The following is a 14,723-nucleotide window of genomic DNA, read 5'->3' as shown; positions in this document are numbered from 1 at the left end:
AAAATCGACAAAGTTTTCAACCAATCAATTGACGGAACACAGTTCACGTCAATCCGGAGACTATTTGCCCGGTTTGATCCTTGTTGTTAACATCCTCTTATGGAGTAACACGGTGTTTATCACAGCCTGGCACGGTTTTATCATAAACTGGCACAATATGCAAGGAGTTATCAGTACTCAAGATTTGGGTTATCACCCTTACTACAAAAAGTTGGTAAAACCAACAATGCCATTCAATGTCACAGGTATGATATATTTCATATTTGATTATTTTTAAGTGCAGCCTTGGTTATAAACCCGGGTTATATGTTGGGTATTATGACCCGTCCGGCGGTAAACCGTCAGGACACTTTAAACTTGTTGTATGCAGAAACAGGTTTGTTAAACCGGCCTGGCTTTGGACAATAAGTCGCCAGTATATATATTTGGATTGCGCCATTGGAATCATGCGCTTATAAATCATTGGGTTATATTATTCAAATAGCCAAACTTGGCTGAAATTTCATTATGATATTGAATGAATAAGGTTTTCATACTGGATTATATTATCTTGAATAGCCAACATGGCTGGATTTTTATTATTAAGGTTTTCAAAGTCGCTATAGCGCAATGTCTACTCTTTTATCAAAGGATATGATTTATTCTACAATGGAAGGAATAGTCCCGAGTCGCTGCAGGCTTACAACCCGGCACTTGGGGGCTACATTATTCAAATTGAGATTACATGCAAGTCTCATGTCGCTGCAAGCATGCACCATGACACTTGGGGGCTAATGCAAAGTCATTTTTACTAGTCTTATTGAAGACCCGACTCATCATATTATAATGAGCCGGCCCTTGGGGGCTACCAATTGCTCCTGTCAACAATTCAAGGTACATAAGTTTTCGTCCATAATATTGAAGGATCCATTGCTTAGTTGGTAAAGCACAAAGCTCTTAACCTTGTGGACGTGAGTTCAAGCCCCATGATGGGAGTTACATAATATAATATTATTCTCAATGAAGTATATATAAAGTCCCGGCTCAATATTATCTTACTGAGCTGGCCCTCGGAGGCTACACGTTGCTGTTAAAGTCTACATGATCATATTTTCAAAGTCCCTGCTCATTCTTTACATAATGACCCGGCCCTTGGGGGCTACACTGGTTGAAGTTTTTTATGAGCATCGGGAAATTACAAGTCCCAGGTGCTGCAAGTATGACAACCCGGCACTTGGGGGCTACATATATGGAGTATTCAGTTTATATGATTGAGATGAACTAATCGGATTTCTTCAAGGTTGAAATACTTATTGGAGCAAGTCTTAAGTTATCACTATGTTCTCCTCTTAAGACTTGGGGGCTACAGGTATTATGCATATAAAGAAGGAACATCTTTATTTTATCAGTTTTGAGCAAATCAGGAAGATCAGTTACATGACCCGGTGTCGACAACAATTATGACCCGGCGCCATCAATATTTATAAACCAGCCATTTTGGTAATATTAAACCGGCAAGTTTTACATCTTCAAACCGGCTGAATATCAGATAAGTATTTTCAGACCCATATTTCTTAAACCGGCGAAGCTGAGTCAAAGGAGTTATTCTTCACAATATTTCTCGATGACAAGCCAATGTCGGCAAATTGATTATGAAGCTGGTCTGTTGACCTGGATTTCCCAGAAGGAGGAAATAACAAGGACTTAAGGATGATCGGGTACCGGTTTACAAAAATTCTTAACCCGGAGCATAACCTGTCAAATTTGTTCTTGTATTTATTTTGCAGCATAAGTTTACCATGAATAAATCCAAGCTAAACTTGGGGGCTAATGTCGGGGATATACCCCGCGGTGTAAACCGGCCGGAAGTTAACCCGGCCGAACTTGGCGGTTTATCTGAAGACCCCGCTGACATTTGGCGAGTTACTAGCGACCCGCCCTGACCTGGCAGTTTACAAGCAACCCACCTTGGTCATTGTGACTCACTGGTGATCCGGCGTGCGGGATCGACGGATGACAAGGCCCAAAGCCCAGAAGGTCGGTTCACGTTTAACGGTGGGCCGGTTTAAGAGGAAAGGCATGAGGAACATTTATCTTACAAGGAGTTAAGACCTGGACTTGTATCCGGTTTGTATTAGAGATAGACTAGTCCTAATCCTAATAGGAATCTACATGTAACCCGCCCCTCCAACATATATAAGGAGGGGCAGGGCTCCCCAAAAGGGACAAGATTCACAAGTTCCACAAGTTGGACAAGTTAGGTTTAGACAATAGCTCTCGAGATAGAGCACTTTTGTAACCGTGATCATTATCATCAATATCAATGAAGCAGGATGTAGGCTTTTACCTCCACTGTGAGGGGCCGAACCTGGGTAAAACATCGCGTCTCTCGTCCCGTTCAACCCCTCTCAAGCTACCACATAAATGCGTTGGCCTCGCGACTAAGTCCTCACACTAGGACATCTGCCGTGACAATTCCACGACAACGGGTGTGCACCTTTTAGGGGAAGAATGCCACAACCCTTCTCTTCTCAATTTCTCAACGGAAGCAAAACCTTGATCTTTGGACCCATCAACTTGATAAAACTATCCCCTTGTTCTAGGAATTCTGGTGATAGGAATATTTCGTCAATTTTCAGTTAAGCACTTGATCAGTTCCCTTTAATTATCCCATTGCTCGACTCAGGGGAAGCTGCTTTTTCTCGCTCAATGCCTGGGCTAACGATAGATTAGTCTCTGAGGATTTTTGCCTACATTCTCAACACCTTCATCACACACGTATGTTGCCAACAGTGAGTCTATGAAATTACTTTTGTTAATCATCTATCCTAGTCCCTGGCTAGCTCATGGACGGTGAGAAGTCAACATTGTTCGCGTGCACGGATGAAGAAAGAAGAACAAAGGCTTCTATGTGGGGTCAAGTGCATTTGGGGGGTTAAGTTGAAGGGATGGACTAGATCGACAAAATTTTAGTTCCCTAAAATATGGGGAATTAAAGGATGGGGAATTAACTTATGTGGGATGGGCTAGATCTCTTCTACATCTACATCTATTTTCTTCGACTATTTCTTCTTCTACTACTACTACTATTAAACAATCGAACAAGAATTTTTTTATGTGTACCCCACAGTTAGACCCACAACACTACACAAACCAATCTGTACCGCACAATTAGACTCACAAATCTTAATCTAACAGCCATCATTAATCTAATAGCTCTATGGGGTGCAGTTAGCAATTTCCCTTGACTGACCATACTCCGTCCGCAGAGGAATGTTTCACACACTGCGCCCGCGACTGCGCATACAACGCTCATTCCTCTATTTGGTTCGTGAAGCCGTGATGAAACCCTTCCTTGTCTCTCCCTCTCGATCTGCGCCGCCGGCTCCCTTCCCTCGATCTACGCTCGGCTCTTCCACTGCGGCACAGCAGGGGAAGAAGATGGGATTGGCGGGCGAGCGGCTGCGGGGTGCGAGTGGCCTGTGGCGGGCGAGGGCCTGCGGGGCGGCGAAGAGGGGATACTCCGGTGGGCTACCAGCAGCGGCAGAGGCTTAGCGCCTGCTTCTTCTCCTGAAGGTATGAACCGGCCCTTCTCCCACCTTGTATATTTGCAGCTTGTCCCATCTTTCCTACCCAGCCGAGAGAGAGATGGAGAGGATATTGAGATGTCACTCATGGCTATTTTGAATTAATTTTGTACCTCTATGTTGTTCAAACAACTGGGCTCACACCTGACTGCCATAAGAGCAAGCTGAAAGTGGTGTAATCGACTGTAATCCAGCGAGAAGCTGGGATGAGTCTTCCTGCGCACAGCTGTAATCGACTTATGCAAATATACAGTTGCAATACTATTAGTTTACAATGAAAACATGTCCAACCAGCTTAAATCTAGCAATACTTATCTGGAATGGAATGACGTGTCCAGCCAACTTAACATATTCTTTTAATTCTACATCTCCAACTAGAAAGCAATCTTTTGCGGGGAAATTAGTTGTAAATTAAATTAATAACCGGGAAACTGTCTCTTCTTGGAATGTTATGATAAAAATCAACAATTTTAAGGATGGAGATCTGCTTCAGTTGTATGCTCTCTTGTAGCAAGGAAAGTGTGCTGGGTGGTTTATCTTGTATGTGCTTGGTTATGTCTTAAGGTTCAAACGAAAGAAGTACTGAAAGTCTGTTCTGTCCATGCCACCAAACTGCTAGATTGAACAACTAGCACGAGAGATTCATTGTGCAACTAATGGATAGTTTCGTTTTTAGATCAAAAATATTTCCTACAATACTTGTTAAACTACTTCAGAGTGGAATTAATGTAGCTCTTTTGGTTCCCTTATTTTTTTCAGGGTCATCGCCAACTCACTGCTGCTCATAGAGGTGAGTCAAATGCTGTAACAATCTCTGTCATTATTTTGCTGCTCAGGTAGGAGTTCGAGAAATCATGAATTACCTGACAGATAATGCAACCAAAACACAGGAAGAGAAACATATATGGTGATGATGTCTATCATGCTTTTGCAGGTAGTAGTATGCATCCACACAATTCAAATTCATGTTCTGGAAGGACATTGACCAACTAACCATGTATTAATTGTATAGTTAAATTTGTTGTTTTACTTCTATCCGAACTGAGTTCTAACAATCAATATTTGATTCTGCTACACACTTCCAAGGACAGTTACAACAATTCTGGAGCATGTATCGTCCTCAATCCTCTGATTTTGCTACCATCATTTCCATAGTATTCAAGATGTAAAACCTCGACCTGTGGTACGTGATTAATATTGGGTTCCTAAGCTTGAAATGTTTATGGCATGAATAGTACTTGATTTTATCATGTTTACGTATCAATTATTTTTGCTAGAAGACTACCGTGAGGCGTATCATTTTAGTATGGTACTTATATCTTAGGGTATGGGAAATAATTGTATTAAACTATTTTTTCCGTGTAGGCTACTATGATTTGCAGGAAGTAATTGTTTCCGATGAAGAGTTAGATCTAGGCGCCATGGATGACAACAATTCAGGCTTTTAACTAAATATTTTGTCATGTCCGCAATCGGCTGGTTCATTTAGCCTGATATATATCCACATAACCATCAGATAAAATATTTCATCAAGTAATTAGTGGAAATATTGGATATAGAGAATCAGCATCACAGTTCGGAGGAGCTTCATTTCTCAAACTTTCTGGAGCAGATCATCTTGGTCATTTTCTAAGGATGGGTGCTGGACTTGGCACATTTCCCTGAGAGGATTGCTTCAGCAATAAATGCTGGTTTTTTTATGGAATTATTTATTTGTATTATGCACCGCTACCAATTTTGATTTTGTTCTCTGGTAATCTACAGAACATGAATTCTAATTGTGTCCAACCATAAGGGCGGGACGAATCCCTCATTTTGTCATGTATTTGTTTTTCTCTTGAGTTTCTTTGAAAGAGATAGTTGTTAGGCTCGGCAAAACCAATAGAAAGTAGGAAAAAATGAAACATCCGGATGCCGTTACCTTTGAAGCTGAAGCCCTTCCTCACTTTGCACTGCTTCTAGCCCATTGATCATTGCATTGTCTCTATTATCCGTCTTCTCTGCTTCTTTGCTAAAGCTTACCCAGCTGGCGCTAGCACATGCTGATTTCCATCCGCATGTACTGGCAGGAGAGGTGAGTGGTGCTGTGGGTTGAGGAAAATGATGTACAAGGGGAAGTCAAGGAAAGAGGTGTTGCCCTGAAGGATCTCATCGAGCGTAGGCGCGAGCGTGCGCCCGAAAGGGATGAGGCGGTGGAGGGGTGTCGTTATTGTATACAAGACATGACTTCAAATACAGAAGACGTGTGTTGCACGTGCAAGTTTACTAGTCCTAATAATAAAGCACGGATTGACTTTATCGGGTTCACCGTCACAATACGCTTTCTTCTCATGTCATAATATGCTTTTACGATTTGTATAGACAAAATCGTAATATAAATGAGGTGGTACTAACCCGCGCTACAGATTTAAGTTACTACAGTAAAAAATTGTTCCGCTCGTTCACAGGAGATACACGAGGAGGTCGGCGACCTAGGCAGCAGACGACGGGGCAGGAGGCGGAGATGGCGTGTGGTGAAGAGCGCCAGGGGAGCAGAGAACGGCGGTGCCGCTGCAAGAAGATGACGGCGTGCTGGACGGCCGGTTGGAGGAGCGAGTAGGCGGAGAGGAAGGGAAGAAGAGGCGGTGGGGTCCAGCCGTCCCGTCGGCCGGCGGCGAGGGACGCTGGCAGGAGTGGCGGATGGGTGCTCACGAGATCTAGCCCCGTTCTCGGCGGCAGGAAGGGAAGAAGAGGCAACGGGGTCTGTCTGGCGACGACGGACGCCGGCAGGAGCGACAGACGGACGCTCGGGATCGAGCCCCCACCTCAGCGGCGCGAAAGGAGATCGGGGTGAGGGAGAGAGCCGTCGAAGGGGACCGGGAGGGAGAGAGAGTTGGGATTGAATTTTTTTTAGGCAAAGAGTTGGGATCGAGTGGCTGTGAGGGGATGGAGCGATGGCTCCTGTGCAGCTAGGTTTAGAAGGGTTTAGGCGGGCCTTGGTTAGGAGATGGGCCGGCAGGCGCTGGTAGGCCCAGATGGGCTGGAGGAAAAACTAGGGAGAGAGAGAGAGAGACAAGGAGAGTTGGGCCAGCCTAGCGCTGCTGAAGGTTTTTATTTTCTCATCTCAGAAAAGAGAAACAGATGGAGAGGAGAGAAAAGAAAATATTTGAGATAGGACTAGAAGTAGACATCGGCTAGCTCATCTGTTTTACTACCTAGGTGCTATATAAATGTACTTATACCGCTCAGGACCTACGAAGGGCTGGCAGATACAGGACGCGGCGGCATCAGCTGTTGCCTCATGCATATGCACACAGATCCAGACACGCTGGTGTACTTGAACGGGAAACGTATACGACGAGGATAAATACCAACGCATCCTCCATGTCGAGCACCCGGACACTGCATTATTTTCAGATCAGTCACTTGTGGACATGCCACAATCTATGCAACACGCATGCAAGTAAGCAAGCCCCATGGACAAGATGCATACAACTATGGTAGCAAGCAAACACACGTTTGCACACGACCTAATAAGTGCAGGTATGCAATCGATTCCTATTTCCCTTTTCGCTTGGTATATATTCAAAAGAAATTGTAATTTTTTTATTAAAAGCACTCACTCTTTAGATAAGAATTATTCACAAGCAAGCACACACTCTAATTCTGTGTATATATGCATCACACTAGCATCCATCACATAAAAGTGTTTCTATATGCACCATTCTTCTGATGTTCATGTCTCACATAACAGGATTTATTTTCTTATGTATAAGTATATCATGCATGCACACGGGATAACTTGCAATTTCATAGAGCTTTGTGAGAAGATTGCCCATAAGAAAATTGTCTGCGGTTTAGAAAGTATAATTATGTGTGTTTCCAGTTAATGAACCAGTCACAACAGTTGAGCAAATATCCCAGATCCTTCTGTCCCTGGCACTACATATATGTTTTGCATTAATCATGGACAATTAGTACACCATTGTTAGTGGATAGCACCTGAAATAGTGGGTGTCCAAATAAAATAAAGAAATTGGAAATCAAACAATGATTTGGGTGAAAGTACAATTCTTTTTCATGTTAGAGAAACTGGATACTTATTTGGCTAGGGGAGTGCCATATTTTCCCCCCTTGCAACGCACGAGCATATGTGCTAGCATCCCAAAGAATCGTATTGCTAATTGATCCATCAACCATATACACTTAATTATCTATGTGGTTCATTTATGTCTAAAAAAATCCATTTGGTTCATTTAGCTGCATTGTCGTCTGCCGCTTGGTTTATCGCAATTGTTGTTTAACCAATAGCGAAGCACGGGCAATGGGCATGTGGTTTTTTCTCCCGTTGCAACGCACGGGCAATTTTTCTAGTATATCCTAATGTATACAAAAATGAGCAAGGAAAATTGTAGATATATAGACCCACCGGAAAATTGTCGCCATCTTCAACATGTAAAAACCAACGGTGCATCGTACACGTAACTCGATGCCATACCTGCTTCACCATGTTGAAGCCAAAAAGTCGTTTAACTGTGGCCTGCAAGTCATCTGACATTATCGGAGAGAGGAGATGCCATCAACGACCATTCGAACCACGGATCGTTGACCTAATCACCTGGAAAGAAGGTACTCCCTTCGTCCGAAAATACTTGTCATCAAAATGGATGAAAATGAATGTATCTAGAACTAAAATACATCTAGATACATCCATTTCAATGACAAGTATTTTCGGACGGAGGAAGTACTAAAAGGTCGGAGAAGGAGATCCACCCCCACGTAGATGCTGAGGAACATTGTCTTGTGGTCTTATTGATGAGACCACGGGTGCCACCGTGAATTGAGGCAGAAGTGTCACGGTTGACAATTCTTTTCTCTCAACCCCAACATTAATATGCCATGGGTCAACACCGTAACAAGTGTCGCGCCACCATGACAAGGATAGTAGATACTTGTTCCACCGTGTTGTCCCTTCAACCGCTTGGGTGAGCGGCATGAGGACAAATAAGCTATACATCATGCAAGCGTGAAGGTTCATGGTCTCTCCTTCTCCTGCCTCCCGACGCCAAAATTGGTCATTGGAGCAAGGGTATGGACGAAATCAACCGTTGAGGATGAGAGTTGTGTGTTGTCTACGATATAATGGTACGATGCCAATCTACATAATATAGCTATTGATTATCATGCGCATTTTTGAAGCACATGTTCTCGTGTCATTTTGAGGACTGACAAACTCAAAAAATAATTCAGAATACAGATGTACTTCCTTCGGTCCTTTTTACTATGCATATTAGAATTGTCTGAAGTCAAATTTTACAAAGTTTGACCGTATTTATATGAAAAAATATCAACATCTGCCATGCTAAAGTTATACAATATGAAACTTTAAGTCATGACACATCTATTGATATTGATTTCAGATTATGAATGCTGGTACTTTTTTCTATAAAGTTGGTCAAACTTTACGAGAATTGACTTCAGTCAAATCTTATATGCGAATTAAAAAGGACAGGAGGAAGTACTAGTACACTGCTATTAAATGTGAATTCACAATTCTTAATCAGACATTAATTTGAGGGTATTTAAAAAATTTTAAGGGTATTAATCAGACATTAAAACCATGAATCCACAATTTTAATGAAAAAATAAGACCACCCAAGGCTTTGCCCTGGAAAGAACTCCATTAAACACTGTATCTATATAAGGGCAATCCCAATGCTCCATCTTGTACGATGTCTTAGCCATGACAACTAAGCAAAAATCTGACATGACATCACACTTAATGAAGAAAGAGAGACTTGTCATATCTTAACTAGATATACATTCTACTCACAAAGCCCATTAAATGAGACATATTTTAAGATACAATGCATCGTAAGAGGTATGTGTATGGGGAGTGTCCTAGATTCTTGATTTTGAAACATCTCAGCGCCTCAAAACAACACGAGCATGTGCTTATATGAGTAAACAGTAGTTCTAAATAATTTAGTCAAGTTGAATTGAAATTAATATTTAACCAAATGAAGTGAACAATAAACCGACTCTCATGGCACCATAATGTTTGATTGGGATCACCTGATATATATATTACTCTTTTCATCGCAAAAAATAATAATTATATACTACTCACTTTGCCTATATTTACATGTCATCCCTACGGCCTCATTCGTCTTGGAGGATTTTCGTATGAAAGAACATAGGAAGAAGGATTCCAGAGGGAAAAAAATTTTATAGATGCATTCGGTTTGTAGGAACGCGGATAGGAATTCCTTAAAAATACTACTCATTTCGTGTATTTTTTAAAGAAACTACACATCCACTCAAAACCCATTTTTTGCATAGGAACGGGGTAAGATAGTACTAAGGATGACAAGTGTCGCCCTATCAAATTTCCTGCACTGCTCCTAATTCTTAAGTTTTGGTTTCCTTCAAATCGAATGAGCCCTAAGCATTAATTTAACCAATAATATACGAGACATGTGTCATAAAACATAGAAAACATATTTGTGGTTGGATGGTAATTGTACCATATCAGAGATCAAACTCCAACTTCGACGAATTATGTGTCCCAATAAGGCAGATTATATTTGCTAAAAAAAGGCGGATTATCCTTTCAGTGTAAGGTGATGTTCTCATTGATAGCAAGATGCATGCGATGCCTTCCTCAATCTTGAGTCTTCGCGACTATGGTCTTCAGTAGGTGATGCATGCGTAGTAGTACTTGGTGTTTCTAAAAGAAATTGTTTAAAAACCTTTTAAGTACAAATTCAAGGGTATAGTTTTCGTGGAGCATTAGTTGTGTTTTGTTGGCCAAGTTAATAATTAAAGTCGAAATGCAAAATAAGTTGACACCAATGTTAATTGGGGAGGAGGGAGTAATCTAAAGGGAAATAATTCATGATCCAAAATATTTGAAGAAGGTACACATATAGATGATTTGAGTATTGTGTGCATGAGTATATTTTGTGCAAAATACCATGTCAGTGCACACAAAAGAGACGTTGAGCTATTTCTCATCTCGAAACATATTTTCTCAAATTCTTTAGACCACTTTTTTACGGTTCGAGGAAATTTGTGCCCTGATAGTTTGATTCTACTAACTCCATCACACCCAATCAGCAAATGTTTCTCTCAATACTCAGCAAATGTTAGTACCTGGCTGTTTGGCCATCCTCGGCTCAAGCAGCCAATGAAACCATGGAGCAACAAACCTTCTCTTGGTACCTACAAATAACGGCGGCAGAGCCCATATGAGCCTAAGACTGGGGGCTCAGGAACAACCTTTATGTTTTGCTAGCAACAGGATAGCAAGTGCAGTTTTTCTTAAGAATGGAAGATAACTCCCTCGGACTCTCCAGCCTAAATTTGCTACAGCCAGTACAAGGATATAATACCAAAAGGCAAAGTGCGCTTCATTTTCAGAGGCCTGAAAAGTCAAACGAAACACGACCCATGTTCGAAGGCGTCTTCTCGCTACGGTATACTACTAACTAGAGTGCTAGACAAAGACAATGAACTTAAACCTCATCGTCGGCTCTGACCGAAGCACCGATGGTAGGCCAATATATTTCAGAAAAGAACAAAACACAAAATGCTAGCAGTCCCTTTATACTCTAACAGAACTGGTTCCTTTTGATAAGCCATTCTCTGCATGTTGCATCTCTGATCGAAGACACTGCATCAGGCGATAGAACTGTCTCGTCGGAGCCACACCTCTCCAGCGATGCCCAGGAGTTGGTCCTGGCCTAATAATACTCTTCTGCTTTACCTGCATGAAAATGGAAACACACTTTATGCAGCTTATCAAAATAAAGGAAATGCAACCAAAATATATTGCACTTCTGCATATACACGAACTGATCGCCACTTGGCACAAATCAACTTAAAATTTTAGCAGACACATGCATGGCCCAGAGGAAAATATCAGATGCATTACGCGAAAGACCGTGCATCTAAGTCAATCACACAGATTTCGCTTAAGCAAGATACAGAATCCAATGGTTTAAGCTGCTTGGAGTAGTACGGCTTTTCAGTTTTCAATGAAATGCAGCAGAGAACAGGAGATTCTGCCCTTGTTAGAAAAAACAACAGGATTGCTATGTCGAAGCATGCATGAAAATGATGCATTCCACTTGTACCCCTGCCGAGGCACTGACCAAACTAAAATAGCGCGAACAACACCAATTTTGCAAACAGCTAAATAACAAAAATACTGATGATCCTTTTTCAGTTTTATTGCTTTGGTCTTTGTACATAAACTTTAATGGAATTGGGCAATGCACCCATAAGACAATAATTTTAAAAGTTAACAACTTCATGCATTTCATTCATAGTTTTAAATAGACAACGAGAATACATAAGATGAAATTTATTGTGTGAAATTAAGTTTCCCTACCTTTAAATAAGACCTGAGCTTCAGCTGAAGCCCTTTTGTATGTTAGTAATTCATTTATAGCATCCTCACTAGACATCACAACGTTCCCACCATAGCTAATACATAATGCACGAAGAAGCCTTGCTTTAGAGAGAATGAGCTCTATAAAGCACATTTCATTTCGACGCCAATTAATGCCAGTCATCTGCACAACCTGAAGGTTGGCACACATGCCATCAGTCCATAATGCATTTTGAAACTCTCCATTTGCCTCAAATTTCTGCTCCTCCTTATCATAGATCTTCACATATAAAAGTAAAAAAGATAATTAACCTGAAGTGCCAAAATGACCTTTAAACAATGTTATATGAAATATGCATGGGGATATTCATAAATCAGGATTACCTCTATTTTAAGCTTTTCAAGATTTGGGGCACTCTTTAGTAAGCAAAACGCTAACATAATAGGGGGTTGCTCACAAAAGTGCATACGCAACTTCAAGCTCTTCAAGTTGTGAAAGGTGCACAGAATTATCTTCGGTATCATAGCACTCTGAAAAATAGGACAAAGAGAAAGCGAGGATAATATAAGGACTTAAACTGGATGCATCTCTAGAATCTAGGAGCAATGCAAACGAAGGGACAGATATTGTTTCTAGATAAATAGAAAAGAGATCATAAATGTTCAAAGGTTCAGCACACCATAAACCACACACAAATCAATACATTTTGCAAATGAAAAAGGAAAAATATACATCAGCCTTCTTTATCAAGTTGGGAATTGGAATAATAAAACACCGAGATGAAAATAAATAATATATGCAGGTTAATATGAACCATGTCTGTGGGACAATGCATGTACAAAAACATGATATAATTAAGTACTCCCTCCGTTTCTTTTTAGTCTGCATATAAGATTTGGTCAAAGTCAAACTTTGTTAACTTTGACTAAGTTTATAGAAAAAAATATCGAGATTCACAATATGAAATCAATATTGTTAGATGCATCATGAAATTAAGTTTCATATCATATAGCTTTATTATTGTAGATGTTGATATTTTTTTTTATAAAGTTGGTTAAACTTTACAAAGTTTGAGTTTGAACAAATCTTATATGCAGACTAAAAAGAAACGGAGGGGGTATATAACCCGGAACAAATTAATTAGTAGATTGGTCACAGCTAGGCTGAAAGAAGCCAAGCCCAAGGGGCAGACAGGAAATCATTTCAACAGTACAGAGGCCTACATATGTTGGCTCATTTGGGGAGGAAAAAAACTTGCACTTTCAAAATGGAGTACCTAGATCGCGGTTTTTTTAGAGCATCCAAGGACATACAGATAATGATTAGGCTATTTTCCCCCTTTGTTGCATTATGTTTCGTAAGTAATCAACCTTGTGGGCTTGAGGCCAGTTAGGGCAAAGCTATTTGTACTCTATTTTGTGTACTCTAATATGGTTGCCTAATGATATCAGCACAGCTGTGGCAGCCTAGCTTTTCAGACAGATTAAAGAGGAAAAAAAACTCCCCATATTCCGATATAGGGCATTTTAACTAGTTTCGGATTGATTCTGCGAAACAAGAGACTCAAAAGATAAAATAAGCAACTGGGGACATAAGCATTTACCGGTGCGTTGAATGAGACGACCAAAAGCTTCCTAACTTGAACAAGCCCGGAAAGAAACTTGGCAAAATCGTTGTGAACAACATTGTCAAACCAATCGATGACTGCAGAATTCAGGCATGTCAAGTCCTTGAGGATCCAGCCATAATAGTTCTCTGAACAAATAGTCAAGTGCCTGAGATTGGGCGCCCGAATCACCCATTCTCTGATGTACTCGCCACCGATGAAAACATCTGTAAGTACCAGATAGTCGAGCAACGGGGATGTCCTAATGATCTCCTCAAGCTGGTACTCCCCATAGTCCTCTAAGTTGACGTTTGCGAGGGTCAATTTCCTTAGCTCCGGGAAGGCCACAAAGCCCGCGGGTAGGAGCGGAATGGCGCAGCCGAAGAGGCTGAGGGAGGTGAGCCGGCTGCAGGAGAAGACGGAGGAGGGGAGGGTGGGGAACGAGTCGTTGAAGCTGAGGTCCAGGATCTCGACACCCCTGCGGGCGAGGACGAAGAGCCAGTCGTGGACGCGGCCTGCGTAGGGCCCGTCGAGCTCCGCGTGGAAGAGCCGGACGCGGGCGGGGCAGCGGAGGAGGATGCCTTCGAGGGACCCCAGCCCCGCCGGCGCGCCATCATCGCCTCCGAGGCAGGGGAAATGGAGGTCGAGGGATGGGAGGGCCTCCCATCGGTGTCGCCAGGCGCGGGAGAGCACCGACGTGCGGACGGCGTCGCGGATGTGGAGACGGACGAGGATGTTGTCGAGGGCGTCCGGGGCCAGGGAGATCAGGGCGTCCGCCTCGGCCAGTGCGGCCTCCTTCACGCTTCGGGCATGTTTTTTCCTAAAAAATAAAATACATCAGCCAGCTAAAAAAAACTAGGATCAGTCCATTTTGTGAACCATTAGATGCGAAATCAACGGCCCAAAGCCTTTCTTCAACCTCCCGCACATCTCCTTCCACCGCTAGCTACCGCCGGCCTAACATCCCCCCCCCCCTGCCCCCCGCATCGAGTTTTTTCTCCGACGAAGCCCCACCACCGTCCCCATCCTAAAGCCTAGGATGGATAATGGGGTGATGACGGCGAGCCCCTTCCTTCTCTCCGGCGAGGCCCTTCTCCTTCCTTCATTCAAAAATTGACTAACCCCGAATTCAAAATTCAGTTGACCAACATGTAGCTAAACTGATAAAATAATCGC

At 42.1% G+C, this 14,723-nt stretch overlaps 1 protein-coding gene and 1 long non-coding RNA gene across 2 annotated transcripts; one reads left to right on the top strand and one right to left on the bottom strand.

The window, feature by feature from the left end:
* Nucleotides 1–3,251: 3,251 nt before the first annotated feature.
* On the top strand, nucleotides 3,252–5,391 carry LOC125509268. The gene is made up of 3 exons (XR_007284020.1): nucleotides 3,252–3,555; nucleotides 4,326–4,749; nucleotides 4,932–5,391. It is a non-coding gene; the product is annotated as an uncharacterized LOC125509268 (long non-coding RNA).
* A 5,436-nt stretch (nucleotides 5,392–10,827) lies between these two features.
* Nucleotides 10,828–14,477, bottom strand: LOC125507058 (F-box/FBD/LRR-repeat protein At1g13570-like). Its single transcript, XM_048671751.1, has 5 exons — nucleotides 14,467–14,477; nucleotides 13,545–14,367; nucleotides 12,325–12,471; nucleotides 11,941–12,220; nucleotides 10,828–11,313 (listed from the first exon to the last, which is right to left on the bottom strand). Exons 1-5 carry the CDS (start codon nucleotides 14,475–14,477, stop codon nucleotides 11,291–11,293), a joined length of 1,284 nt encoding a protein of 427 aa, XP_048527708.1. The 3' UTR covers nucleotides 10,828–11,290.
* Between the last annotated feature and the right edge of the window lie 246 nt (nucleotides 14,478–14,723).

The sequence above is a fragment of the Triticum urartu genome, chromosome 5, assembly GCF_003073215.2.
Source record: "Triticum urartu cultivar G1812 chromosome 5, Tu2.1, whole genome shotgun sequence".
NCBI lineage: Eukaryota > Viridiplantae > Streptophyta > Magnoliopsida > Poales > Poaceae > Triticum > Triticum urartu.
Note: the sequence above shows the minus strand (reverse complement) of the source record. Positions and strands in the feature narration are given on the sequence as shown.

What these genes read in the sequence shown, in the direction of transcription:
- LOC125507058 (XM_048671751.1), bottom strand. An exon ending in TCGTCTCATTCAACGCACCG is followed by an intron (nt 12,472 to 13,544) that starts GTAAATGCTTAT and finishes CCTATTTTTCAG; the next exon opens with AGTGCTATGATACCGAAGAT. An exon ending in AGCTCAGGTCTTATTTAAAG is followed by an intron (nt 11,314 to 11,940) that starts GTAGGGAAACTT and finishes ATTTTCATGCAG; the next exon opens with GTAAAGCAGAAGAGTATTAT.